A 26,636-nucleotide genomic window follows, 5' to 3' on the forward strand; every position below is an offset into this window, starting at 1 on the left:
GAGTAGTAGTAATTACCTTTTAACTCAATTGGCACATTAAAAACCCTTGCAAATGTTTCTAATCAGTTTTTGACAAGTTTTGGTGTTTTTGATAGCTTTTTTATCGTTAAAACGAACCAAGAATGAGGGAGAATTTTGTATAGTCCATGGTAAAGCAAGTTGAAGCACAAACACATGAAGAATCCAAGTTTTGGAGAGCTTCGTAGCCTTTGCCAAATCAATTAAGTATACAAGGAAGAGAATCAGATAAGAAATCTAACATCTAGCAATTTCGCGTGGCTATGTGATTCATGCCTAATTGGTGTCTCAGCTGATGTATGTCCAGCTGGTGCTCCTTGATGGCGGGTGTAATCAACAAAATTTTTAACCTATAACACCATGAACTAGGGTAGCAAATACAAAGCTACTATAGCATAGTGGCTCTAGGATCGTTCCACTGGGAAGGGTACTCAAGCTAAAAATGATACCAATTCAAAGTGAATTGGTGCTGTTTCATTTCAAGATTAGCTAAAGAAATAAAACACAAACTTTGGTAGAAAAAGGTTTAGACTTAGATCAACAACACAACAAGGGATGAAAATAACTTAAGAAGAAAAGCATTCCTTGGAGATTCAGGTATACAGGGGAGGTTCCTCATGCAAAATCATAGCTCCGGTCAGTTGGTTCACTTCCTCACATTAGAGAATTAACATAAAGTCAATTCTCTAACAGGTGCTGCACAAATGCATCCCTCAATTGGATTTCAACTTTAATTCTCTCACTGATGCAACTTGCAATGGTTTGAGCCTCTCACTTAGCCTTTACCATTCAAGGTGATCTTTAACCTTGGATTACCCGTCAAAAGCTCGCAAGAGGTAACTAATGGATGTCTCCTAGGAGTCCAAAAGCTTACCAAGTGTTGGCTATTCTAGAAAATCCTACCTTCAAGTCACCTACCAGAAGCTCGCAAGGGGTAAACTAGTGCATCTCCATGGTTAGAGATCACTTGCCTTACCAAGTGTTGGCCCAGGTGACTCCAAGGTGTTTCAAGTTAACTAAAAACATTATAAACCATTCACGGGACACACTTACTCTTCATTCATAGCTGAAACCTCAAAGCTTCTGATTAAAGCACTTGGAACCTTTCCCGGCAACCTTAACTCCAAGGAACTAAAAGATTTAGTTACTCATTCTCTGGGGAAAATTCCTCAGAGAGTGCATAACTTAATAAATTAAGTAAAAACACAATCAAAGAGAGAAGGTAAGGTAGAAAAGAGCTCAAGCTCTGCGTATTTCTTCCTTTTTCAGCTTACAAAAAGTTCAACAACCAGCCCCCCTTAACAGGCTCCTCGGGCTTCATTTTAAACCAAAATTACAATGACAGCTATTCCATGATATTTTGCCAAATTCCTAACTTAAAAGCTAAGGAAATCTATCATTGGTGACTTACAAGGAGAATTTGGCCATTTGGGCAACAAAAATCTAATGAAAAATATCTCCAAGTGTTGGTTACAAATATCGGGGAGCACTCAAGATCACTTCGCAGGCGACAAGTGAGGTCTGCGGAATTTCGCAAGTGCACAAGAGGAGCTGCGAAATTTCTTCATAGCAGCCAGCTGTTTCAACACTTCAACAAAAAGGACTTCCATCTTGAGGTGTTTAGCTTTCATCGCGGCATGAAGCTTCAGGGGGAGTCCATAGCACTGTGCTAAAGTGCTGCGAAATATCTTGCAACATAAGGCTGATTCCGCAGCACTACTCTGAAGCCTCCTTCAGCTTGGAGCAGTTGTCTTCCAAAGGCTGTAACTTCCTCATTTCAGCTCCAAATTGCACACGGTTTGAAGCATTGGATTGTTGACTTCCTAAGCTTTCAAATGACATATTGTATGCATAATTTGGACTTCAGGAAGTGCTCCAAAATTGGCTGCAGTGACTGTCATCAAGAATGCTCCATAACTGATTCCTCTTTTGCTTTTCCTTGCATTCCCACTTTGCTTATGGCAAAAGTGCTTCAAAGCTTGGCTTCTTCATTCCTCTTAGCTTCCCATTGCTTGCCAAGGATTCCATATAACTCTCCTCAATTACATAATGCTTTGGTGGTCAAAATGCTATCAAAACACCAAAACTTAAGGCAATTTGATTATAATTGATTGCAAGGAGCCTTAACATGCTAATTGGGTTAAAAGGCTCTAACTACTACTCAAAAGTGTTTAAAAGGATTAATTAAAAGCTATCAAATAGCACTTTTTGAGTAGTAATCACTATGCGAAATGCCAAAAGGAGTACAAGCTGCAGGACAAAGCAAGATTGAGAAAAATGAATTTCGCACCCTGTACGAAATTTCACAAGCCTTGCGAAAATCCTCCTATGTAATTTTCAAATATTTTTGCACCGACTCCGTTAGATTTTTATCTCAAGATATTTTGTGTAATTACCTATTTTCTTCTTGTAAACAGATAAAGATATTTTTAGATATTTAGGATATCTAAATGAGGGGTTAAAAATATCTCTCTATATATGTCTTAAAATATCTTGGAATCTCAGAAGAAATTCTTGAGAACACTTGTAAATTCTTTTAGTAGGAAATACACAGAGCTTTGCTCTGTCTTACCTATTCATTTTTTGTTTTTATTTTATTTCTAGCCAAACAACCTCTGAGGATGTTTTCTCAGAGGATGAGTGGCTAGGTTTTTCATTTCTTGGATTAAAGGAAGCTAGGTAAGGGATCCAGATACAAAAGTGGGAGTTTTCCTTGAAAATCCCTTAAAATCACCTAGGCCAACACTTGGTAAGTTTTTTGGACTCTTTGGAGATCCATTAGTTATCTCTTGCGAGCCTTATTCAATAAATAAAATATGAAAGAAAAAAATAAACGTACACACTGTTTATCCGGTCATAACTTTAAATACTAATTATCCAGCTACAACTTTAAGCGCTTTAAGTTGAAGAAATTTGAAGAGAAATTATGTGTGAAACTTGAAGAAATGTATTGAAAAGAGAGAAATGGGAACAACGGGAGAAAATGAAAAAAAATGAGAGTTGAAGAAAGAATAAAAAAGAGGTGAGGGGAGAGAAATAAAATTAGAATGGGAGGGAAAAAAGAGTTGTTGCAGCTGAGGGATATTTTTGTCCGGATGTATTGGGACCTTTTAATCTGTTATCCCAATAAAATAATCATGCATTAGGCTAATGCTTGGATGAGTGTAGGTGTCTGAATTAACACTCATCCTCAATTCCTCATTCCCTCTCCCATGGCTGCAATCATCCAAACCCTAATTCTCAGACCTCCGCACCCTAAAACGCTGCCCCATCCAACGCCCATTACATCAAATGCCATCAGATTCTGCATTTCCACTCACAAATGCTCATTACTTCTTCGGAAACCACGCTCTGTCTCCAAGTCATTCCCCATCACAGCTGCTCAACATTCCGCTCAGGTTCCTCTCCCTCTTCCTCTGCTTGTTTCCCGGAAAAAATGCATGTTGATGTTTTTCTTTTTTTAGCCCAACTTCTCAAAATTTTGTATCATGCCTCTTGGCTTCGTTTAGCTTATTGACTCTGTTTGATGCTATGGAATTTTTTGTCCAAGAAAAAGTAAATTTCGGTCATAAAACTGCCCTAGTCTTTTCATGTTTGAACATCCATAGGTATAAGATAAGCCCTAAAAGATAAGGTTCACGAGAAAATGTAAGCTTCCTGCTAGGCCATTAAACTGAAATAAATGGATTAAATTTGTAGTTCCTCGAATTTGAACATGGTCCACTGATATTGGCTAAAGAAGTACAGAAGTAACATCAGAGTTGTGGCCCAAAAAGATCTGACTGAAGTGGAACACCTGGTTTATATAGGTCAATTGCGGGATATTCTTAAAGGATTTAATGAGGTGTAAAATTCATAGGATCTATATATTGATCGACAAATGCCAACATTGTAAGTTAGAGAATTTTCAACCATTTTGGGAAAATAATTTTTTGGGACATATTGTCTTGAAATAAACAAAGGGAAAATCATTGGTAATTAAATGGCTGCATTATGCCATAGATTGCGGGTATGATTATATTTTCGTGAATGACATGGTTATTGTTTTGTTTCAGGGAGATGATGCAAGTCAAGCAGCCAGCTCGGGAAAGGCATTGATTTGGGCAAAACCTTTGTTGAGTTTTGTGGCAGATAATTTTCTTCCATTAGGTAGCCATGTTACTTTGATGGTGCAAACTTTAATCCTGTATATTCTTGAGCTTTCTTGCTATTATATATGTTTCATGTTCTGATAATAATTTACTTCGTGCTTGCGTTATTTCTTTGCTGCATTGTTTGAAGAGCCTTAACCTTTGTAGGGTTGCTTTGAATTCATATACATATGTAGCATTGGCGTAAGAATACTTTGGTACCTGCATATGGAACAATAAGGTGCAAGCAACATCCAGTGAATGGTGATGCTTTTGCTCAATGACACCATTTTGTTGAGAGGTGTGAGTGCAAATAGTTTGGTGAATTACCATGATTAGCATAAAATGAATTCATGATTGATTTTATGTATCCCAATGCATTGGATTGAAGAACTTCTAATGATTCACGAAACTAAACAAAAATTTCATTTTAGACTTTAAAAATTATATTAGACAGTTTAGATCTACTTTAGAAAAAAGTAGTGCTGTTATATGAGAGTAATCATCAATACATATGACAAAAAAAAAAAAGAAGGGAATAAACTAAAACTTATAGTATGAAAAGGACCCTAATTGTCCATGTGGGCTACATTAAAAGACTTAGATTGATGACTATGACTATGATTTGAAAAAGACTATGGTGAGGCTTGCCCAATTGACCAACTTCACATTTAAAGCTAGACACATGGTTTGACATAGATGATTAAAAACAACTTTTCCAAAGATGGATGACTCAAATGAAATGCCCATGAAGAGACAAGAATGGGCCATTCAATACCGATGAAGGAGGTTGACTAATATCTAGATAATTCAGCTTATTTTTCTTGTGCCCTCTTGTTCTTGAGACCTTGAAAGAAGCATGAAATGGGAGAAATGTTAAAAACAATTTAAGGTTGTAGTCAATTTACTTATAGAAAGCAAATTGGTTGAAAAATTAGGAATATAACAACTTAGTAGGGTGTAGAACACCTTTCATTGTTTCAATACCGAAAAGTGTTGTAAAGAGGCTTGAAAAACTACAAAGGGACTTTCTTTGGGGAGGGGGCAGCTTGGAGAGGAAGGTCCATTTAATTAATTGGGAGGTGGTGTGCACTTCAAGGGAGAAGGGTGGCCTTGGCATTCGGAAGATTGACTCCTTGAACAAAGCGTTGTTGGGCAAGTGGGTTTGGAGATTTGCAGTTGAAAAGGATAATCTTTGGAGGTTAATGATTGGGGCGAAATATGGTCAGGAAGAGCTTGGGTGGAGAACCAAAGAAGTCCGGGGTACTTATGGAGTGGGGGTATGGAAGGAGATTATGAAGGAAGCTAAGTGGTGTTGGGATAATACAAAGTTTAAGGTAGGGAAAGGGAATAGAGTGAAATTCTGGTCTGATCAGTGGTGTGGGATTGAGAGGCTGTCCCATTCTTTCCCTCAATTGCATGAGATGGCGGTTAACAGGAATGCAACGGTTAATGAGATGTGGGATCATAGCAGTGGATCAGGAGGTTGGAATCTTAGATTTCATAGGGATTTTAATGACTGGGAGCTGGATTTGATTAGTGGACTGCTCATTATGCTTAGGGACTTCAAACTATCTTCAGAAGAGGACGTGGTGCTTTGGAAAGGGGGAGGGACATGGGAGGTACGGGGTGAAGGATGCCTACAACAGGCTGGTTGTTATCAATGCTTGCGACTTTCCGTATAGAGGCGTTTGGGTGGATAAGGTTCCAACCAAAGCGGCGTTTTTTGCTTGGGAAGCAGCGTGGGGGAAGATTCTTACCCTGGATAGGCTCCAAAAACGGGGTTGGCAACTTCCTAACCGTTGCTTTTTGTGTTGTTGTGAAGAGGAGAGTGTGAATCACATTCTTTTGCATTGTATAGTGGTAAGGGCCTTATGGGAAATTATTTTTGCCCTTGTGGGGGTTCAGTGGGTGCTCCTAGAGATGGTGAAGGAGGCGTTATTTAGTTGGAAGGGCCCCTTTGTGGGGAGAAAGAGGAAAAAAATTTGGAATTCTATACCGGTGTGTATTTTTTGGACGGTATGGAAGGAAAGAAATAGGTTAGCTTTCAAGGGAGGGGTGTTAAATATACAGAAACTCAAAAATTCTTTTGTTTGTACCTTGTGGAGTTGGGCTAGGGTGTATATTGGAGAGGAGTCCTCTTCACTCTTAGGTTTTTTGGAGTGGTTAGCGGCCACTTAAGGGAGGGTAAGGGTGCTTGTTTTTTTGTGCTCTCGCTTTGAGGCAGATTGTATACGTCCTGTATGCTTGGTGGCCTTTGCCCTTTAATATATTCGTGATATTTATCAAAAAAAAAAGTTAGCATGTTAACCTTGATATTCTAGCTTGAGAGTATTTTAAGCGTTTATTTTAATTTCATGTGTTATATTAAGAGTAATTTCATTTGTTAGTTGATAGTGGTATTATTGTATTCTTACTTAAGAATGTAAATAAAAATAAGAAGGTACATGGAAGTCTAGTTAGAGAAGGCATACGATCACATAAACTGGAACTTTTTGCTGTTTGTATTGAAAAGCATGGGATTTGGGGAGAAGTGGAATGGGTGGATCTCCTGGTGCATCTCTACAGCTACGTTTTCAGTATTGATCAATGGCACCCCGGAAGGCTACTTCAACAGTTCAAGGGGGCTGCGTCAGGGGGACCCCCTATCCCCTTACCTTTTCGTGATAGGAATGGAGGCCCTAAGTAGGCTGATCCATAGAGCAGTGGGGGGAGGGTTCCTATCAGGCTGTAGGGTTAATGGAAGAGGCGGGAATGGGGCTTTGGTCTCTCATTTGCTGTTTGCCGACGATACATTAGTGTTTTGTGAAGCTTCTGAAGATCAGATGGTCCACCTAAGCTGGTTGTTGATGTGGTTTGAAGCCATATCAGGCTTGAGAATCAACTTGGACAAAAGCGAAATTTTGCCGGTTGGTAGAGTGGAGAATTTGGAGAATTTGGCTCTTGAGGCTGGCTGTAAAGTGGGCAGGCTGCCTTCTACCTATTTGGGGATTCCGTTGGGGGCGAATCACAAGTCCGTGGCTGTTTGGGATGGGGTGGAAGAGAGATTTAGGAAACGGCTGGCCTTGTGGAAGAGACAATTTATCTCCAAAGGAGGGAGGCTTACTCTAATACGGAGTACATTGTCAAGTATGCCCATATACTTGATGTCTTTAATCCGAATGCCTAGAGTGGTTAGTCTAAGGTTGGAGAAAATTCAAAGGGATTTCTTGTGGGGAGGGGGTGCTTTGGAGAGGAAGCCTCACTTAGTTAATTGGGAAATTGTTTGCATGGATAAAAGGAAGGGGGGATTAGGTGTTAGACGCCTCTCCACCCTTAATAGGGCCCTTCTTTGCAAGTGGAATTGGCGTTATGCGATTGAAAGGGAGAACTTTTGGAGGCTCGTCATTAGGAGGAAGTTTGGGGAGGAAGAAGGGGGTTGGAGTTCTAGAGAAGTTAGGGAGAGCTATGGAGTTGGTTTTTGGAAGGAAATAAGGAAGGAAGGCACCCTTATGCAAAATAAAGTGGCTTTTGTAGTGGGGAATGGTAGAAGGGTAAAGTTTTGGAAAGATATATGGTGGGGGAATCTCGCCTTATGCAATTCTTACCCCTCCTTGTATGCTTTTGCCTCCTCTAAGGAGGCTTGGGTTGAGGAGTTTTGGGACACTTCGGGAGGGGAAGGGGCTTGGAGTCCTAGATTTTCTAGGTCCTTCAATGATTGGGAGGTGGAGGAGGTGGAGAGGCTTCTTTTGGCAATCCGAGGTGCAAGGCTTAGTCCTCTTATGGAAGATAGACTGATGTGGAAGGCGAATTCGAATGGGATTTTTTCAGTTAAATCGCTCTATAATGATCTTTCTTCAAGAAGAGCTGGTCTTTTCCCTCACGGTGTGATATGGAACCCTAGTGTGCCTTCCAAAGTGAGCTTCTTTGCTTGGGAGGCCTCTTGGGGTAAGGTGCTCACTATGGATCAGCTTAAAAAGAGGGGGTGGGCTGTTGCTAACAGATGTTTTTTGTGCTGTGAGGAAGAGGAGTCAATTGATCGTATCCTTATACATTGCTCCAAGGCAAGAGCTTTATGGGATTTATTGTTTGCCCTTTTTGGAGTTTGTTGGGTCCTCCTTCTTCGGCTAAAGAGACCCTTATTGAATGGGGGGGCTGTATGTGGGGTAAGAAGCATAGAAAAGTATGGAAGGCAGCCCCGTTGTGCCTTTTTTGGACGATTTGGTTGGAAAGAAACAGGATTGCTTTCGATAACGAGGACTTTTCGGTTCATAGGGTGAAAAATTCTTTTGTTTGTAATCTTTGGGTATGGACAAAATCAATTGTAAATGAAGGTTCTATTACTTTACCTAGTTTTATTGATTGGCTAGGCGCTAGATGAGGGTCGGGTTTGTATTTTCTCTTCTTTTGTGTGTGCCTTAAGGGGCCTTTTGTATACTTCTTGTATGCTATTGGGTTTTCCTCTTGGTGCCCTTTTCTAATATATTGTTGCCTTTGCCTATCAAAAAAAATGGAAGTCTAGTTAGACAAACTTCAATATTTCTGCACTTTCCTTTTTCTCCTTTCTAATCTCACAAGTTTTTACCTCTTAACTATGTAACTGTTTAGGGAAAAGTGTGTTTCCATATACCTATATAAAAAAAACTACAAAACATGAACCCAACTTTATAAAATACAAATTTCAAGTAGCTATTTAAAATAATTAGCATTTTATACACTTTATGGTCAAAGGTAGTACCTTTGACCATTAGGTATTACCTTTTAATGATATAGATACTACCTTTGACCATCCTAAGTACTATCTTTGATCGGTGAGTGCATGAAACTTGAATTATTTTTAGAGGGTTCCTATTTTGTGATTATTTTTACATCAGTGTATGGAAACACAATTTTTCCAACTGTTTAAGTGTTTTGTCCATGTGACATTTTGTGCAAACTAGTATTGGTTAGGGTCGCGTCATGCTTGGATGGTTTGAGCTTAACCAAAACAAAAGATACTGGTTTCATTAAAAAATTTTACCCCACCTAGGCATGGTTAGGATTTGGTTGAAGCCTTGGCAACTTGAATTTAACTATTGCTTGGCTTAACATGTATAGTGTGTATATATTTTTATGACATATGACCATATTTTTAATATAAGATGTTTATATTTGTTGTTGTTTTTTTTATTTTTTATTTTTTGGAGGTTAAAAACTTGAAAAAATTTTCAATTGTTACAAATTACCTATAACACTATGAAGTTAGGTGATGATTGAAAGTTTGGTGTCATGGAAGGTGTTGGGTTAGGTTAAGGTTTGCTCCCAGGTGGGTGGAGGTCCTAAGGACAAAAGGCTCTAGCAATTATAAAGAATGAAAAATATCTTCCCTGGCTTAACTACTAATTGGTGAATATTTAGTGGACGACTAGTTTGTGGTTGGATGTTTGGTACTGGTTGGGTGGAGGTCCTAAGGACAAAAGGCTCTAGCAATCATAAAGAATGAAAATATCTTCCTCGACTCAACTACTAATTGGTGAATATTTAGTGGATGACTACTTTGTGGTTGAATGTTTGGTACGGGGAGTATGTGCTCAAGGACTAATTTCTAGGTCTTTCTCCTTGCTAGTTTATGGGAATGCTTTGTGTAATGGTCTCCTCTCTCTCGTGTAGATAGTGTCCACTCTATACCAATGGATTCTCAAGACTTTAAAATGATTTACATGGTTAAAAGAATTTCCTACATATATAGTACTAGAAACTTTTTCTCTTATATGTGGGATATCACAATTACCCCCCAATGTAGACATGATGTCCACATGATTGGGGGGCTAAACAAATAGACACTCTTTGTTGGGCCAAACAAAGACATTAGGCATAGGGATTGACTCTGATATAATTTATAATGACTTGCTGCCTCTTGTCTAGATATTGTCCCCTTAGGCCCTCACGACTTTAAAATGCATCTCCTATATCTGATATGGAATGTCACTCTTTGATTATAGATTACTAGTGCTTAAAAGGAGGTTAAGGGAATTGGAACATGAGATTCTTTAGTCATTTCAAAGGTCAAGAGTTAAAGTGAAAAGTAGTCTTCATGGCCATCACCCATAAATATAAGATCAAGGAGGGTAGGGGGGACTTTTTTTTTTCCTTGGAATTACTTCAATAAAGGTTGTTTTTTAGTGAAACCTTTCTTTAAGTTGGTCTTCTCTAGCACTAACTCTCTTTTTCCATCTTCTTTAGTGTGAGGGTTTGTGCTCATTCTATGATGGGCTTCTTTCCTTGGGAAGCAGTTTGAGGCAAGATCCTCACCATTGATGGGATGATACATCAAGGTATCCTTATTCATTGTGAGGTGGCTTATTCCTTGTAGATAAAGTCATTTTTGTGAGATCTCTCTAGCATGGTTCAAAGAATCGACTAAGATTGGTACATCTTGCTTGACTCATATTTGTCTCGTCCATTGCCATGATGAATTTGAGACATAAGTAGAGTATCATGCAATTCAAGCTTAACTTGGTCACGACTTGGATCTGAATCATGATTAGCCAAATCATGAGACAACTTGGAGTTGTGGCACCATGACCTAGATCCAATGTAAATGGAAGAAAGAAAATTAGATAATCTTAACATTTCTAATAGATTTCCTGCATCAATCAAGAAAAAATGCCTCCATCTATGAGTAGGAATAATAAATTGAAAATGATTTATTTTTGGGCAATCGTTGACTTGTTATAATTCACATTTCTTTTTATTATTTTCATTTTTATTTTCATGATATATCAATTATCAAAATTTGGTATTGGGTGTAAAAATGAGTGGTAATGTTTTATGAGTTTTCAATTCCTAATACTATCATAAACAATTCAAATGAATGCTTTTATAACTATTTAGATAATGTGAAATGTGATGTGTGTTTTTGTTATTAATTTGTTGAGTCCATCTAATTGTAATTATTTTTCTATTTTTTTTTTTAGAAATTTAGAGTTTTTTAATTAGCCTATTGTGTGTATTACCCAATAACAATCTTTATAAAGTAGAGGAGGAATTGGTTGATCATGTCTTGCTTCATTGTGCTAAAATGAGAATATAAATGGCACTTATTATTCTCATTGTTTAAAGTAGAGTGGGTGATGCCCGCTATGGTTGGTGAAATGTTACCAAGTTGATATGGGACTTTTATAGGGAAGAAGTGCATGAAGGTGTGAAGGGCAACTCTTTTATGCTTATTTTGGATCATCTGGAAGGAGACGAATCGTTGAGGCAGAGTCATTGTCTACGAAGAATAATTAGTTCATTCTCTCAAAAATGCCTTTTCGTGCTTTCTCTAGCTTTGGGCAAGAAAGTCCTTTAGAGGCGCCTCTATGTCTATTCTAGATTTGATTGATTGGTTGTGCTCTTATTGATGTAAGAGGGGTATCTTTTATCAATCTCTCCATCTAAATGTCCCTTTTTGACATCTCTGTATACTCCTTGTGTATTTTGGTGTGCCCACTATTGATTAGGCACTATTAATAATACTTTTGCTTGTCAAAAAAAAAAAAAAAAAACACAATTTAATATGTTGAGACCAATTTACTTCTTAGTGGGCCTCTTGTACTAACAAATTTAAAGGATGTCCTTTAAATGTCATTTAGCTCAGTTGGCTTGCGGTACGTACACATTAGGGTTGGGCCACCATTAAGAGTAGCCAAGCTGTCTTTTCAATTGTATAGCGGAGTTTTTTAGTGGTTTAGATCAGGTTTGTATATTTGTGGAAGGATTCCTCATCCCTCTCATGAAATCTCTATATGATATTAATGCAATTCTTGTTTCTAGTAAAAAAAAAAAACTGTTAAGACCAATTCGCCTTGTAACTTGTTGAGTCGACAATTGATATTGCAACTTTTAACCATGCTTTTTGGTGAATTGACATGACACCTTTGTTTCCTAAAGGAAGAGGAAGGAATGGAAGAATGCAAAACCCTATGCATATCTAGCATACTTAGATGAAGTGAAATTGAGACATTTTTTGAACCAATGGAGAGTTTTAAGTTAAGAGTAAATGACTTTGGCATGAAGTCTGTTCCTATGGTCAGGGAATTCCTTGGGAAAAAGAAGCCTGTCCTTTATGGGTTGCATTAATAGGTTGGTGTTAGCTTAGGATCTTTTGATAGGCAAAAGCACAAATATATATTAGAGAAAGGGAGCTTGAAAGGCAACCCAGAGCATACAGGGAGTATACAAGAGACACCTAAAATAAGCAACAAAAACACAAGCACTCACCGGCCCTCAACAAGAACCCAACCAATCCACAAAGTTAAACAAAGATAAAGGGCCTACAACTATAGAAGAATTAGCCCAGGATAAGAGATTACAAACAAATGAGTTTTTCAATCTTTGAGTCGACAAAGCCTCGTTATCGAAGACTATCCTATTTCTTTCCTTCCAAATTGTCCAAAATAAACAAAGAGGAGCTGCCCGCCAAACCTTTCTATGATTCTTGTCCTTAAAAGCGACATACCAACTTAATAAAGTGTCTCTCACCGTAAACGGCAACACCCAATTGACCCCAAAAAGAGAAAGCAACAGATCCCACAAAATCTTCGTCGTAGAATAGTGAACAAGGATATGATTTATCGTTTCCTCTTCAACGCAACACAAGCAACATCTATTGGCTAAAATCCAGCCCCTTCTCTTAAGCTGATCTTGAGTAAGGACCTTCTCCCAAGAAGCTTCCCAAGCAAAAAAACTCACCTTTGAAGGAACATACGGACTCCAAATGATATTACCTGGAAACGAGACTGCACAGCTATGATCAAGAGACTTGTAAAGAGATTTTACAGTGAAAGTCTCATTTTTCGTCCCTCTCCACAGCATCCTATCCTCCCCATCAGCATCCAACCTCTTCCCTTGAATGGACGATAGGAGTCTCTCCACCTCCTCCACCTCCCAATTGTTGAAAGGTCTAAGGAAAAGTGGAGCCCACCTTCCCACTTCCCTCATTGGATCCCAATAGTCCGCAACCCACGCATCTTTAGAACCCGCTAAATCAAACAAAGAGGGAAAAGCCTCACAAAGGGGGGTGTTCCCGCACCAAATGTCTTTCCAAAACCTCACCCTTTTACCATCTCCCACTGAGAAAGATACATTATTGAACAGTAGCAAACCTTCCTTGCTGATTTCCTTCCAAAGCCCAACCCCATGGCCCTCCCTAGCCCCACAAGTGCTCCACCCTCCTCTTTCAACCCCATACTTCGTACTAATAATAAGCTTCCAATACGAGTCTCTTTCAACCGCATAACGCCAACTCCATTTGCACAAGAGGGCTCTATTAAGAATGGAGAGATTTCTAATCCCCAATCCACCCATCTTTTTGTGAGTACAAACAACAGCCCACTTAACAAGATGGGGCCTCTTCTCCAACGCTCCCCCTCCCCAAAGAAAGTCCCTTTGTATTTTCTCAAGTCTTAATTTAACCACTCTTGGCATGCGCAATAGTGACATAAGGTAAGTTGGCATGCTCGCCAAAGTACTCCGGATGAGAGTGAGTCTTCCTCCCTTAGAAATGAATTGCCTCTTCCACAAGGCAAGTTTCTTCCTCATCCGCTCTTCCACTCCGTCCCAAACCTTCACAGACTTATGCGAAGCTCCCAAAGGGAGCCCCAAATAGGATCTTGTTTGAGGTTTTTTTCCATTTTTAATTTGTTTTTTATATGTGTTTCTTGTATGGTTAACTTGTATCATAGCTCCTTTTTGACACTTAATAATATATTTTTTGCACCTGTTAAAAAATATAACTAAAAAGCTACCTGATTCATACCTAATCTGAGCAATCCGATAAGTTGGTTCATCAGGAGTTCATCTTATCCAACATAGGGCTTGGAAAAACTTTCAACCTAAGGTGAGGTTGGGTTGTGATTTGGTTGATCTCCATTCTGATAGCCTTGCGTTGTGGCCTTACTATTATTGAGATAATATCGCCGAAAAAATATTCAAAGAATCTAAAGTTATAAATTAACAATTTTTGGAGTTCAATTTCTTTTAGTTGTTAAATAGTTTAATTGAATATACTACTTAGTCTTGAAGTGAGGCCAAAGCTTTTCAGTTTAAAATACTTTAAACCTTCAACGGTTATGTTTCAACACTAAAGTTTAAGTACTTAATCTTTAATTCTACCAAACATCATTGAGAAAAGAATGATGGAAAGTGAATCAAGAGTCATTGTCCCTGGATTTTAAATTCTTCCTATATATTTATATAGACAAGAGTTACTGTTTTATGGAGACTATAATTAAATGGTGTATTTGTGAGATTTATGGATAAATACCAATTGAGGGCTAGATGGGGAAATCAAGGAGAGATGGTTCCATCATATACCGCATTGACCTACCTGCACCAAAAGAAATGATATGGTTCTGGTTGAAGGTGCTAAAAAGAGAAAGGGAGGATAAACATAATATGGTTGAGTCTCTGCATGTGATTCAACATTTGATATCGATCTTGATGTAGTTTAAGGTGCAGTTGGATTTGTATAGCTCACTTCATTTATCGGGGATAAGGTTTTGTTGAATTGATTTTAAAATACATTTTTTTCTTGTTTAAAAACAAAATGAAGTTCATGTTGTTTAACCTTTGTCTGCAATTTTTCCCCTGGAACCTTTGTCTTTATTGTTAATTAGAATTTATTTTATTATTTATTTATTTATTTTTTTGTTGTTGTGCAAAACTGCATGCATCAGCTCTAGTCAGTGGAGTGGCATTGGGTCTTGCAAATCCTACTCTTGGTTGTCTTGCTGACAGGTATTCTTTGTCAAAAGTAAGCACTTTTGGGATATTTATCATCTCTGGTAAGATTCTGATATTACTCATTCTTTATCAATTATATTAACTTATAATGTCAACCTTGCCCTATTATTATTTTAAAATTTTATTTTCTCATGCTACAGGTTTGATGCTGCGTAGTGGAGAAATTGGTGCAGCTGCTGAAGCATGGCCAGTTGGAATTTTTGGGCTAGTATGAACTTGAATTTCTTATGTGTGATTATGCATTTTGTAGGTTCATTCTTCATCTTTTGTTCTTCTTTCGTATTCTTCAATATTTTCAAAATGGGTTGGTGTGTGGTGGGACACCCCTGTCTTTGGATCTACTTCTTTCACTGATACTAACTATACTTGGTCCTGTTATCATTAGTATCTGAAGTCATAAACAGGATTTTGACTCTTCTTGCACTTTCATGCATTTAATTGTTTTTTAAATATTGGGACGCAATCTAATATGTCATTTAATACTTTCCTTTGTCTTAAGTAAAAGTTTCCTTACCTTAAAATCTTAGGAAAGAATCAAGAAAGATTTGTTTTGATGGGTGGAGGTTTGCCTCACTCCTGTCCTATCCAATTGAAGGATATTGAACAATGGCATTATAATGGGTTTCAGTTGTACCCTGCTAATAAATATAATGTGAGAGAGGCTTAACTTTCTTCATTGAGGTATTGGTTTTTAGGGATATTTCTTTATGCATTCATACTTTACCTTGTTGAACTTTCAAGAAAATGCAATATATTATAGATTGGATGATTTCTCTTCTACTCAAAGTGGGAAGATTATTCTGCAAACTATCATCTTCTTAGGCCTTGTTGTCCTATTTCTCATGTTGTTTCTGTTGATCTTGATTTCCTTCCTTTAGGTTTTACTTTGTCTTTAAAATTAACCTTCCAGCCTTCCAGTGTTGGTGCTCCAAGTTTAGGGATGCAAAAGCTCTAAATCTAGAGTTAATATTCATCAAAATTGACCTCAAAACATGAAAGAAGGAAACTTTTGATTTTGCTGGGCTCTAAGGAAGCTACTATTAAGTAAGATCTCTCTGTTAGACTATACTGATAAAAAAAAGGATCTCTCTGTTAGACTATATCTAGATGGTTGAATATTTTTTGGTTTATTAAAGTTACATTTTTATTTTTATTTTTCTTTCTTTCTTTGGGAGGGGAGAAGGGAGGTGTTTGGGATGGGTGAACAATTTATCTATACCATGTGTTGCTCTTCAATTTTTCTTATCATCACTCTAGAAAAATGTAGAATGTGTTTGCCTTGCAAGAATCTGTTGATTGTTTCTCTTGGGTATGATGGCCATTTCCTCTGAGGGCTACGGAAAGAGGGAGGGATGGTGTGGTTTTTTAGTCACTGAGTGGTTTGGTTGGAAGAATCAGTAGGATCTTTGGGAAAAGCGGGGACAGTGGAAGAAATATGACAGATTTCTATTCTTGACCTCTCTCTCAATGTATGTGGCTATGAATTTTTTGTATTCTGCAGAGTCTCATTGCTAGGATATTGTAGGCTGCTTATATGGAATGCAACACAAAGAGGAATTCATTAACCTGGAGATTGGTCCTTCATATGGAAGTTTCCATCTGAATGTTCAATGGATGCTCAGTAGGAAACCTCTAGGCTTGATGGGGTTTTGGGAACTCATAAAGATAATGGTGGGGAAATGCTATGTGTTTTTTCTCAAACTGATTGGGAATAGAAGTAGTGATGGACTTGAAAGATAGGAATCTCATGATCAAACTAGATTCCTTGGTTGTTATCACTTAAAGATTGCCTATGTTTTCTTTTATGTTGGGGGAAGCACAATTAGATGAAGTTAATTCAAACCCGTTTGGGAATCCAAGAACAATCCTTACATTTAGAGTCCTTTTACAATTAAGAACTTATTTCAGTTGTGTCTCATAAGAAATTCAAACAACTACTTCAAATATTGTATTGGAAAGCACCTCTTGTGGAACCTCAAATTTGAACAACTAAGAGAGTCCTTGAGGCTGGACCATTGGATGAGGAGAATTCATGATCCAGGGACCTGGGCTCTTCCCTTTTATGCAGGTCCAGGTCTTACTAGGAAGCCAATCTGTTGGCTAAGAGGAGAGCTAGGACCTTGGAGGGGTTTGTATGGGATGATGTCCCCACTTGATGTGTTGTAGGACCAATATTTCCTATTGATGGAGTGGCCTTTGGGGTTGTATTTTTACCTTGGCTATTTCCTGCTTTCTTTTTGAGAAGGATAGCTCATCCTTGTACTTCTTACTTTTCTTCTAATAATAAATTTGATTTTTTCAGTAAAAATGCATTTATGCTGTTAACCAATTATTCCTGTCAGTGCAGGGTTCTATTCTATTATTTACCCCCCTCTTTTCAAGGCTTATTTTGCAATTTCAGCTCCAACCTCGAGAATTTATAACTGGTATGGCACTGAACTTCATTTTTTTCAGCTGAAATTTTGCAAAAGTTTATTGTCCCAAAATAATTTCAAAACAGTAATAGACTAACTTTTAAGAAGTTATATGCTTCCTATAAAAAACTGAAACGTTTGGATCCTATTTTGCATCAAAGTTCATCTTCAAGCTCAGTTCAAAGAAAAGAGTGGTAGGTTTTTGAAGTGAAAAGTGTTGAATGCTCTTAGTCTTGTGATTTCTCTGATAGTTGTAGAGATTTCTCCTCCCCTTTTGCTACCAACATTTGCATTATAGTGATGGTTCATTTGAAACTAATATCATTTGGATACTACCTTTTAGTTCCAAATTGGTTTTTTTTCCATTCATAGAATATACCAATTTTTGCTTTTCATGGACGCTAAGCACATAGGGCAAACACTACTCGGTTGCAGATAATGGTGTGTGTTCTTTTGTTTTTCATTGACACTGAGGACATTGGGCAAACGCTAACTTTTGCCTTTGAAGTGAGCACATGATCCACAATCTTGTGCTGGTGCAGTCATCTATTATTTCTCTCTTGCCAATTTGCAAACTGTTTAAAATCTTTTCTGACTTCTACAGGTCTGGCTATATTTAGCTGTATGCCGACAACATTATCAAGTGGTGTGGCACTGACTCAGGCATGTCAGTCCTTCTCCCAAAATCATGGTTCTGCATGGAGTAGGTTTTAAATTTAACTGAGGATTTGTATTGCTAAAACACAGCTTGCTGGGGGGAATTCTGCACTTGCTCTTGCAATGACAGTGATATCTAATCTCTTGGGAATTTTGATTGTAAGTACACGAGGAACATCATTAGTATCAAGAAAAATATTAGCTTTGAGTTCAGATCTTATTCTGAAACACAATTTAACATCTTGTCCATGCAGAGTTTATTGCAGAGCTATAATTTTGGTGCTTATTAGTTATTTTATATTTGATGTATTCTATTTGCATCTTGACTTGGACACCAGATTTAGTTAAACTTCTATATATGAAATATCTGATGATGAGCTTCAATTGTGCTACAGAATTATGTCCACTTAAAACTTGTTCTACACTCCAAAATGTCTTACTTTGCAAATATCAATTTCATGAGAACCATGGGTACAAAGCTTATGATCACATTTTCCTTTTCAATTAGCTTTCTGTATTCTCATATTCTAAAAGAAAATTCAAATCAAGGCTACACTTAAAAGAAGTTGCCTGTAATTTCTGGTGTCTTTCATTTATTTATCTTGCCTGTCTTTATTCTTGCTATTTATTTGTTCTTCTTGGTTACTCTCTGTGCTAGGTGTTGGTTCAAATTTTAGGTGCCCCTTTTCTCCTCAAGTTTCAATCCTGAGTTGTTTCTACATCCATCCCACTCTGTAGAACAAATGGTTCTCTGCTGGGTGGTTGGATGCTTGGTATTATGCTTTCTCATGCAAAATATTTACTAAATTATAATTCCTGGGTTTTTGAATGACACTCTTTTTCATGCACAAGAAAGATTTTTCTTTCAGAAAGTATATGTAAAACTTCAATAAATGGAGCTTATATGTGTTAGACCAAAGGAAATGATATCCATTATGTCATGGAAGTACAGTTTTGTAGTCATTACTTTATGTATGCTCTTACCAAGCACATGCCTTCTTTATGTTTTCTGTTTCTAAGTTCATAATAAAGTCTTATTGGATTAAGAACAGCAAATTGCAAATTTTTAATGAAGCTGAATTACCCAGCAATTCTCTCTCTCTCTCTCTCTCTCTCTCTCTATATATATATATATATATATATGCATGCTTGTGTGTGTGTGTGTGTCTCTCTCTCTCTGGTTGTTGCTTTGCCTCTATCTCTCTCAATATGTGTGTGTATGTGGGTATAAGTATGAGTTTACATGAATAATTAATTTGTATTTGTGATGGCATCAATTTATAATGCTTTACATCAAAGTTAATGATTTGGTTTAGTCACTGGGAGTGTGTGCTAAATGTTAATTACACATATTTAGGTCCCATTTTCTATTTCCAAGTTCATAGCTGATGGAGTTGGTGTTTCTGTTCCAACTAAGCAACTGCTTCGAAGTCTTGTTGTCACACTTTTGATCCCTCTAATCTTGGGGAAGGTAATACCTTCATTACCACTATAGGTAGAATTTGCATACCTTTAATTTTTCAAGAAGAAAAATTCTTGTGATATCATGTTACTATGTATATATGTGAAGCTTTTCAAGTTGGGAGTGAACTTCTCAAACAAAAAAAAAAATGGTTCCTCTCACCTTGGCAATAATGTGATACACAACGACAAAAAGCGGACAAAGGATTAACTCGGTGTTCATTATGAAGGAAAACTCTGGTTTAGCCCCTTGATTAACTTCTCTCTAGTAAAATGAAAGGTTAAATTTTTCTAGGATGTAAAACATTGGAATCGATGATCATAGGTAGAAATTTTAATCTTTTGTAGATATGGCTATAAGCCTTTTCAATCTGATTGAAGGAGGGTAAAAAAATTGTTATTTTGTGGGTATCTAAGAAGGGGAGAGATTTATGGAGGAAAGATATGTGCCTTTTACTAAATTTCAAGTGTGCTAGAGGTTTGGATTGCTCTCTCTTTTGGACTCCTTGCTTAGCGAATGGTATTATAGATCACTTAGCCAAGTGAGGAGTTAGTCAAATGACGTCCTTTTTAGGGGATTTTTCCCCCTTGAGTTGTGAAGAGTCTTTTGTGGAAGAATGACATTAGGAAAGCCATGGCTGTATAATTTTGTAATTGAGGAGAGAATTAGGCAATCCCATCACTTAAGGGATCTGATGTAATTAAGTTAGGAAAGTTTCTATTTTTAGTGCTAGGAATTTTTGTACACATATGGATCTCTGTGCAGACTAAATATTAAGGAAGAATTTTATACCTTTTATTCCTTCCCATTCCTCTTCTACAGCTTTATATATTTTTGTCACATTCATAAGCTGCATAGCTTATTTTTCTTTTGCATTGAAGCTTGTTTTACTCCTTTTTTTATTTTGTTGAGATCTTGTATGGTTAATTCATGTCAATGAATTTGTTGTATTGTTTAGACCAAGACAACCTTGTTTAGTTTAGGATCAAAGCGGCAAAAGCCCCTCATACTCAGAAACAACAGATCTACCATTTGGCAAAAGTTCTATATAACTTGTAAGGCCATGTTAGGGAACTGTTGTCAGGAACAGTTTTTTATTTTTGAGAGTAGAAAAATATGAAAGTACGTTTGACTGTCAATTGTTTCTAAACAGGTTTCTGAAAATTGTTTTGAAAATAGGGTGTTTTTTGATAATACATTTTAATCGTTTTCTAGGGGCTGTTTTAAAAAATAATTGTACAAATATGGAGAATGATTGAAAATAAAACATTTCTTATAAAAGTTATTTTAAAAAAATATTTGAAAATATAAAAAATTGGTTGAGAACATTCCAAGTTCTCAAACAAACTTTTGTTTTGAAAAACATTATAGAACTGTTTTTGAAAATTGTTTAAAAAAAATTGTTTTTTAAGAACTGTTTTCGAAAATGTTTCCAATTAGGTTGTAGATGTATAAAAACTTTAACTAGAGCATCAGGAATTTATTATAGAAAATATCACAAATCTCAAAATGTTAAGACAAACTAGGAAACACTTTTTGTTTGTTAAAGAAATGATGCTAATTTGTAGTTTACACACTTCCTATGGTGTTCTTTCTTTAGGTTTTTTATCATAATTTTGGGGACTAATTTGTGCCTTCTAATCTGCAGGTTTTACGTGAATCTTTCAAAGGTGAGTGTCTAGTAGTCTTGATTTTGCATTTGATGTGTAGCCCCTAGGAAGTACATAATGTGAGGGGAATTGATTTGTAGTACACAATATAATAGTGAGTTCTTTTTCAAATGAGGGTTCTATTTTCTAAAACTAGGAATAACCTGTTTAAACCTTTGGTTATGTACCATTTGAATCAGGTGAACCCATATTATGGGTCATGCTGGATACTGAAAACTTGAATAGTACTCTCTAATCTCTTTATTGCTGGGCTGGGCTGGGCTAAGATCTAGGAAAGGTAATACTTTTAAGGTTTTTAATAATGGAAGCCAATTGTTAGGGCTGAAAGCAAGGTTTTGAAAGTCAATAAAAAATAGATGCTGGAATCCAGAAATTAAGTTGTTTGGATCCCTGTGCAACTAAGTTTTTGGGTGACCTGACATAGAACAGAAAGTAGGATTTTTTTTTTTTTTTTTATGTTAGAATGATAAAGAAAACAGTGATTGCTTGAGTGAAAATTATATCAATTCCAAAATCTACAAGAAATTTTAAGAACAAGTAATAGAAGAAAGAAGAGAAAACTAGGCAATCATGGTTACAGTTCTCAACAAGAATTATAAGTCTCAGATTCTCATTAGTCAAACTATAATTTTGGTTGGGTGCATTGGACCTCAATTGGACGCATCAAAACTCTTTAGGCAAGAAAAAGCTTTCTAAAAGCAAAAAGTAACTGACACAGAAACCGAATAAGATTTAAACTTCTTGAAGTAGGAATTTTGTAAACATCTTATAACTATTTTGCAACCCAGTAAAAAGATACGCAATTAGACAAGCTACAAGATAAAAGTCTAACAAATAGGAACTTCTAGAAGTAAGAAATAAGGAAGAAGTTTCCGAGAAATACAATTTTCTAAGTCTAAATAAGATTTGACTAGATTCTAATGGGAATACATACATGCATATGTATGCCTCAATCCCAAGAGGAACATAATTAATCCATTATGCTAGGGGCCGAACAGTTCAAATATGTAAATCACTAATTTATGACATACCAACATAAAGAAAATCAAAGTTAACCCAGAACTTCCCTTTCTTGTCAATATGCGCTGCATGAGCAGGTCTTTGAGATAACTTTTTAACAAGAGAAATATGTTTCAGAATGGTTATAATCCATTTCAGTAGTGATTACAAGATGCTAACTGTTCAAAGTGCCTATAAATACCATATCTGTCTCTAGGCCTAATTATACCTGTGCTACAGGTGTGGCTGACTTTGTTGATAAAAACCGTAAACTTCTCTCAATGATTAGTGCAATCTTCCTTAGTTTGGTAAGACCTAAACCTCAAATATTTTTCCTTTTTCCAAATGCCTGTATGTGTGTGTGTTTTCTTTATTATTTATTTATTTATTTTTTTTTTAATTTTTTTTTTTAATTTACATATGCACCTCTGTATGATACATTAGTTATTGTTACATCTAACAAGATGGGATAGATAGTACCAATACCGTGAGTTTCTTGCATGTTCAATGTCATAAAGAAGTGTTGGCATTTATTTGCTTTGCCTTAATCAGTATTACTGTTCTTTTAAAATGTGTGGTTGTACATTTATATTTATTTGCCTCGCCATGTTCTTCACTGTACCATATAACTGATCACTGGTTAGGATTATGTGATTCAATGGAAGGATTCAATAACAAGGATCATGGACTTTTAGAATCTTTTAAGTACATAAAAAGGAATTTTGGGTTGAAAATGGCCTTTCAGCCAAACAAAAGATTTGTTTGCGGCATGTTTTGAAACTTTTGTTCAAAATGGCCGCTCTCTCTCATATTTTATTTTTTATTTTTATCTTTTTAAAAATTTGTTTGAAACTGCAGTTTCATTCAGTACAGACTTAGAAACTGCATTTTGAAAATGTGGTTTCTAAATAATTTTAAAAATAAAAAAGGGGAGGGCGAGTTTGAACAATAGTTTGAAAACAAGCCTAAAACATATATTTTGTTTGGTTCAAGGCGATTTTGAGCCAAAATTCTAAAAAAAGTTTAATCATCTCCTTTTTTCAATTACTGAATAACCAATTCAGATTTGCAGTTTTAACTTTGTAGTGTATGGTTGCTCTTCTTGCACGTCTAATTATTTTACTTCTTCATCTCCCCCCTTGGATTCATCTTTTGTTCAGATTATTCTGTCATTAGAATCTGATCTTCTTTCTGTAGCATATAACTTCAAACCATTGAAACAGCATTGCAGTTGCTAAGTTTGTTCATGCAACTTCCCTGTAACCAACTCATGATCATCCCCAATTCATTCCCCTATCAAACCTCAATCCTGATCTGTTACTGTAATGATGATTTAAGGGTGAAAAAATAAAAATAAAAAATAAAAAATAAAAAAACCTTCTTGCATCAGATTATTCGGCTCTTTATGTTCCATAAAATGCCAATAGAAAATCTATCAATTTTTTTTTCTCCATAATTTTACTAATATGATTTTAGTAATACTAGGTGCATGTTTAGATACATTTCCTATTTTTGCTTTTAAAAATAGAAAGTCTTGTACAAAATATAGGAATTCATTTATAAAAAGTAGGTATATATCTTGTATGCTTGAAAACATATTTTAAATTTTTTAAAATTTAAGTAAAAAAAATTTCATTTCCACAATTTTAAAATTTTGAAAAAAGTTTTGAAGAACACAGGGTAAATTTCTATTTTTTTTGTATAAAAGTTCTTGTATTTTGTATTGAAGTTTCTATTTTAAAAATAAAAGTAGTATCCAAATGCCACCTTAGTTAAGGCCTTTTTATTTGTTTATTTATTTATTTTTGGAGAAATTGCATGTTTGCTTTGAAAATTTCTGTCACAAGGGTGAATGGTCCTGCAAAACCTGAGTTCCAATATTTGCTTGTGGTATAACTCTGATCTTCAGAAACATCTTTGAGGAAGCAAATCAAGTTGTTCCTCATCTTTTATCATGAATTTTTTTGCCCTTTTTTTTGGGGCTCCAAAAGTTAATCTATGTTTGAACCCTTAATGTTTATTCAGGTTCCATGGATACAAGTGAGTAGATCAAGGTCACTGCTATTAATGGTGAAGCCTGCAGTCTTTCTTGTGGCCATTGGGATGGGAACGTACATTCTATTCTCTTAATCTGTTCATACATTTGTGGTGTCATTTTACTCATAATTTGTTATGATAACAAGGATTTCTTGAGTTCTCTTCATCTAGCATGCCAATGGTTTAATGGTGATATATCAGACAGCTGTTAACATATAAATTTTCTCCCAAGTATTTCACTTCAGGACTGAATTCTATGGCTACTGTAATGCTATTAAACCTCCACAATTTTGTTCTTATTAGGATTAAATAGATCCTTTTCTTTTTAGGATCACAAGAGAACCTGTAAACATGGACATTGAGATGCAATTAAGCTGATATTCTAGCTGTTTCTTTTACCACATGCTTCTACATTGGCAGGCTTATTAGCTATATATGCATCTGTGATTCTGTATAGATTGTTTTATTATATTAGCATTTTTTTCATCAGGTTTTTAATTTCAATGAGATTCAGCATTCATTTTCACTTCAAATCTTTATAATTTTTCACTTCAAAAATTTCAGCTGATTTTGACTTTTAAATACCAAAGTATCCATTTGTTCAAAAAGAAATTTATTCACCAATTTTACCATTTGTGTGGAAACAGAAATTTAAAGTGCATGCTCATTTTATTACACTGCTAACTCTCAAGTACTTGTATCTGTTTTTTGTTAACTCTGAGATCATTTAATATCTATGAAGCACAATTGCCTTAAGTTCAGAGAGTGAAGTAAATAGGGGTCACATGCACAGTTAGTGAAAAGCATAAAAAATCTGTATGGTGCTCAGATAATTTGCTTGTGGCTCAAACTCTCTTGAGCTTTAATGAAGTGGCATCAACTGAGGAAAGGGTCATTTCTTGTGTTGCAGAGTTCTGCATCTCGTCCTATTAGCTTTTAATGCTCTCTCAATACAGAGCCTCTCAGCCGTCTCCGGTGGTAGCAAATCCCCTTTTGCTAAGAGACAGAACACCGTTGCTTTTTTGCTTGTTGCTAGCCAGGTAATTTATAATAGTGCTTTTGAACTTTAAATATCTAATGCAGCAATTTTAATGTGCAGAGACTTTCAGAAGATTTATATCTGAAAGCATCCATCCATCAATGGACTACATTTCATCTGGAAAATTCCTTGGCAACTATTTTTATTACAAATAACTAGTTGAGGTCTTTCCTAGGATGCTTTTGTATTGTGATGATTATAGAGGTTTGATTTGGTTGCATGCCTTTGTAGAAAACATTGCCTGTGATGGTAGCAGTTGTGGAGCAGCTTCATGGTACACTTGGTGAATCTGGTTTATTGGTTCTTCCTTGTGTTGCAGCACACTTGAATCAGGTCACATATTTCTTCCCATCTTTTCATTTTGCATTTTTTTAACAACCTGATTTTAGCTAATATATACAAAAAAATAAAAATAAAATCTAAAATGTAGATAATTATGGACTCTTTCCTTATCAATATCTGGCTTGGAAAGGACCGCACATCTGATAATGCCAAGGTAGCCTGAAATATGAGAATAAGGTCGTGAATGTTGATAGACAGCAATGTTGAAGTACATGGATGTTGTTCACAGCGACCTGCTAATCTTTGCAGAGACCAAAGTGTTTAACAAGACCTGGGCAACCAATGGTATTCACCTCATCCTTGTTAGTATTGTTGAATTAGAGTTTTGTGGCGGCTCTTAGTCCCATTATTGTTTTTAATCTATATCTAGAGATCCATCTTGTATAGTCAAATTCTATCATTGTATCATATTTACCTCAAATGGCAAATACACCATAGATATATACATCATAAAGACTAGACTTGGGTTCATCCTTTCATATTGCTTTTTAAGCCTAGTTGAGTTGAGAGGCATATTAATCCTCAAACAGGGGAAGCCTGTCCCAAAAGGCATGATAGATAATGGTGAGGAAAGGGTGAATGTTCCCCATTGAAGCTATTGGGTGCACTTAGCACAGTTAGTTTTGTTGACAGGTGGGAAGTCAGGAATGTTTTGAGTCAAGTCTCGTGTTGGGTTGTGAATTGTGATTGAATGATCAAATTCCACAACCACCCTCTCTAAATATACGTGTGAATGTCAAAATCAGCCCATGAATGATGGACCAGAATGGATTGATTTGAAGGAAAATGAGCTTCACTGCTCAGTAGCATAGCTCAAATGGTGGTTGGGTTGGGTGAGGTGATTTGGTGGGGGAAAAACAACATTACTATTACTAAATATGTAAAATTAGAAAGGGCATGGATTCATATATGTAATGGTCTGGGGGGAAAAGGGTGGCTGGCGATTAAAAAATAATGAATAATGAAGAAAGCAAGGTGTTTATGGATCACCTAACTCTTAAGACTTTGTTGGTCTCTCTTCAAGTCTTAAACAAAATTTCAAATGAAATTAGTTTGCCAGACTTGTTGGTAGCCACATGCTTTGGATTATTCACCTGTCTCCTCCACTTTTTCCGACGTCGA

General features: G+C 36.3%; 1 protein-coding gene across 4 annotated transcripts; it reads left to right on the plus strand.

The window, feature by feature from the left end:
• The first annotated feature begins 3,160 nt into the window (after positions 1-3,160).
• On the plus strand, positions 3,161-25,985 carry LOC117929358 (probable sodium/metabolite cotransporter BASS4, chloroplastic). Of its 4 annotated transcripts, XM_034849645.1 has the most exons (14): positions 3,162-3,416; positions 4,074-4,167; positions 14,828-14,935; positions 15,035-15,102; positions 17,242-17,320; positions 17,913-17,971; positions 18,056-18,124; positions 19,323-19,436; positions 21,076-21,097; positions 22,337-22,404; positions 24,122-24,207; positions 25,044-25,173; positions 25,404-25,505; positions 25,603-25,985. In XM_034849645.1, exons 1-14 carry the CDS (start codon positions 3,231-3,233, stop codon positions 25,675-25,677), a joined length of 1,260 nt encoding a protein of 419 aa, XP_034705536.1. In that variant the 5' UTR covers positions 3,162-3,230; the 3' UTR covers positions 25,678-25,985. The 4 variants fall into 4 exon arrangements, with proteins under 4 accessions (XP_034705538.1, XP_034705540.1, XP_034705539.1 ...); XM_034849647.1 differs by lacking the exon at positions 19,323-19,436 and having other exon boundaries at positions 3,161-3,416; XM_034849649.1 differs by lacking the exons at positions 25,404-25,505; positions 25,603-25,985 and having other exon boundaries at positions 3,161-3,416; positions 24,122-24,166; positions 25,044-25,167.
• The last annotated feature ends 651 nt before the right edge of the window (positions 25,986-26,636 follow it).

The sequence above is a fragment of the Vitis riparia genome, chromosome 13, assembly GCF_004353265.1.
Source record: "Vitis riparia cultivar Riparia Gloire de Montpellier isolate 1030 chromosome 13, EGFV_Vit.rip_1.0, whole genome shotgun sequence".
Taxonomy (NCBI): domain Eukaryota; kingdom Viridiplantae; phylum Streptophyta; class Magnoliopsida; order Vitales; family Vitaceae; genus Vitis; species Vitis riparia.

Excerpts from the sequence above, each read along its gene's own strand:
- LOC117929358 (XM_034849645.1), top strand. The coding sequence starts at position 3,231 with ATGGCTGCAATCATCCAAACCCTAATTCTCAGACCTCCGCACCCTAAA. Across the intron at positions 3,417-4,073 it reads CTGCTCAACATTCCGCTCAG|GGAGATGATGCAAGTCAAGC; the intron begins GTTCCTCTCCCT and ends GTTTTGTTTCAG. Across the intron at positions 4,168-14,827 it reads AGATAATTTTCTTCCATTAG|CTCTAGTCAGTGGAGTGGCA; the intron begins GTAGCCATGTTA and ends TGCATGCATCAG.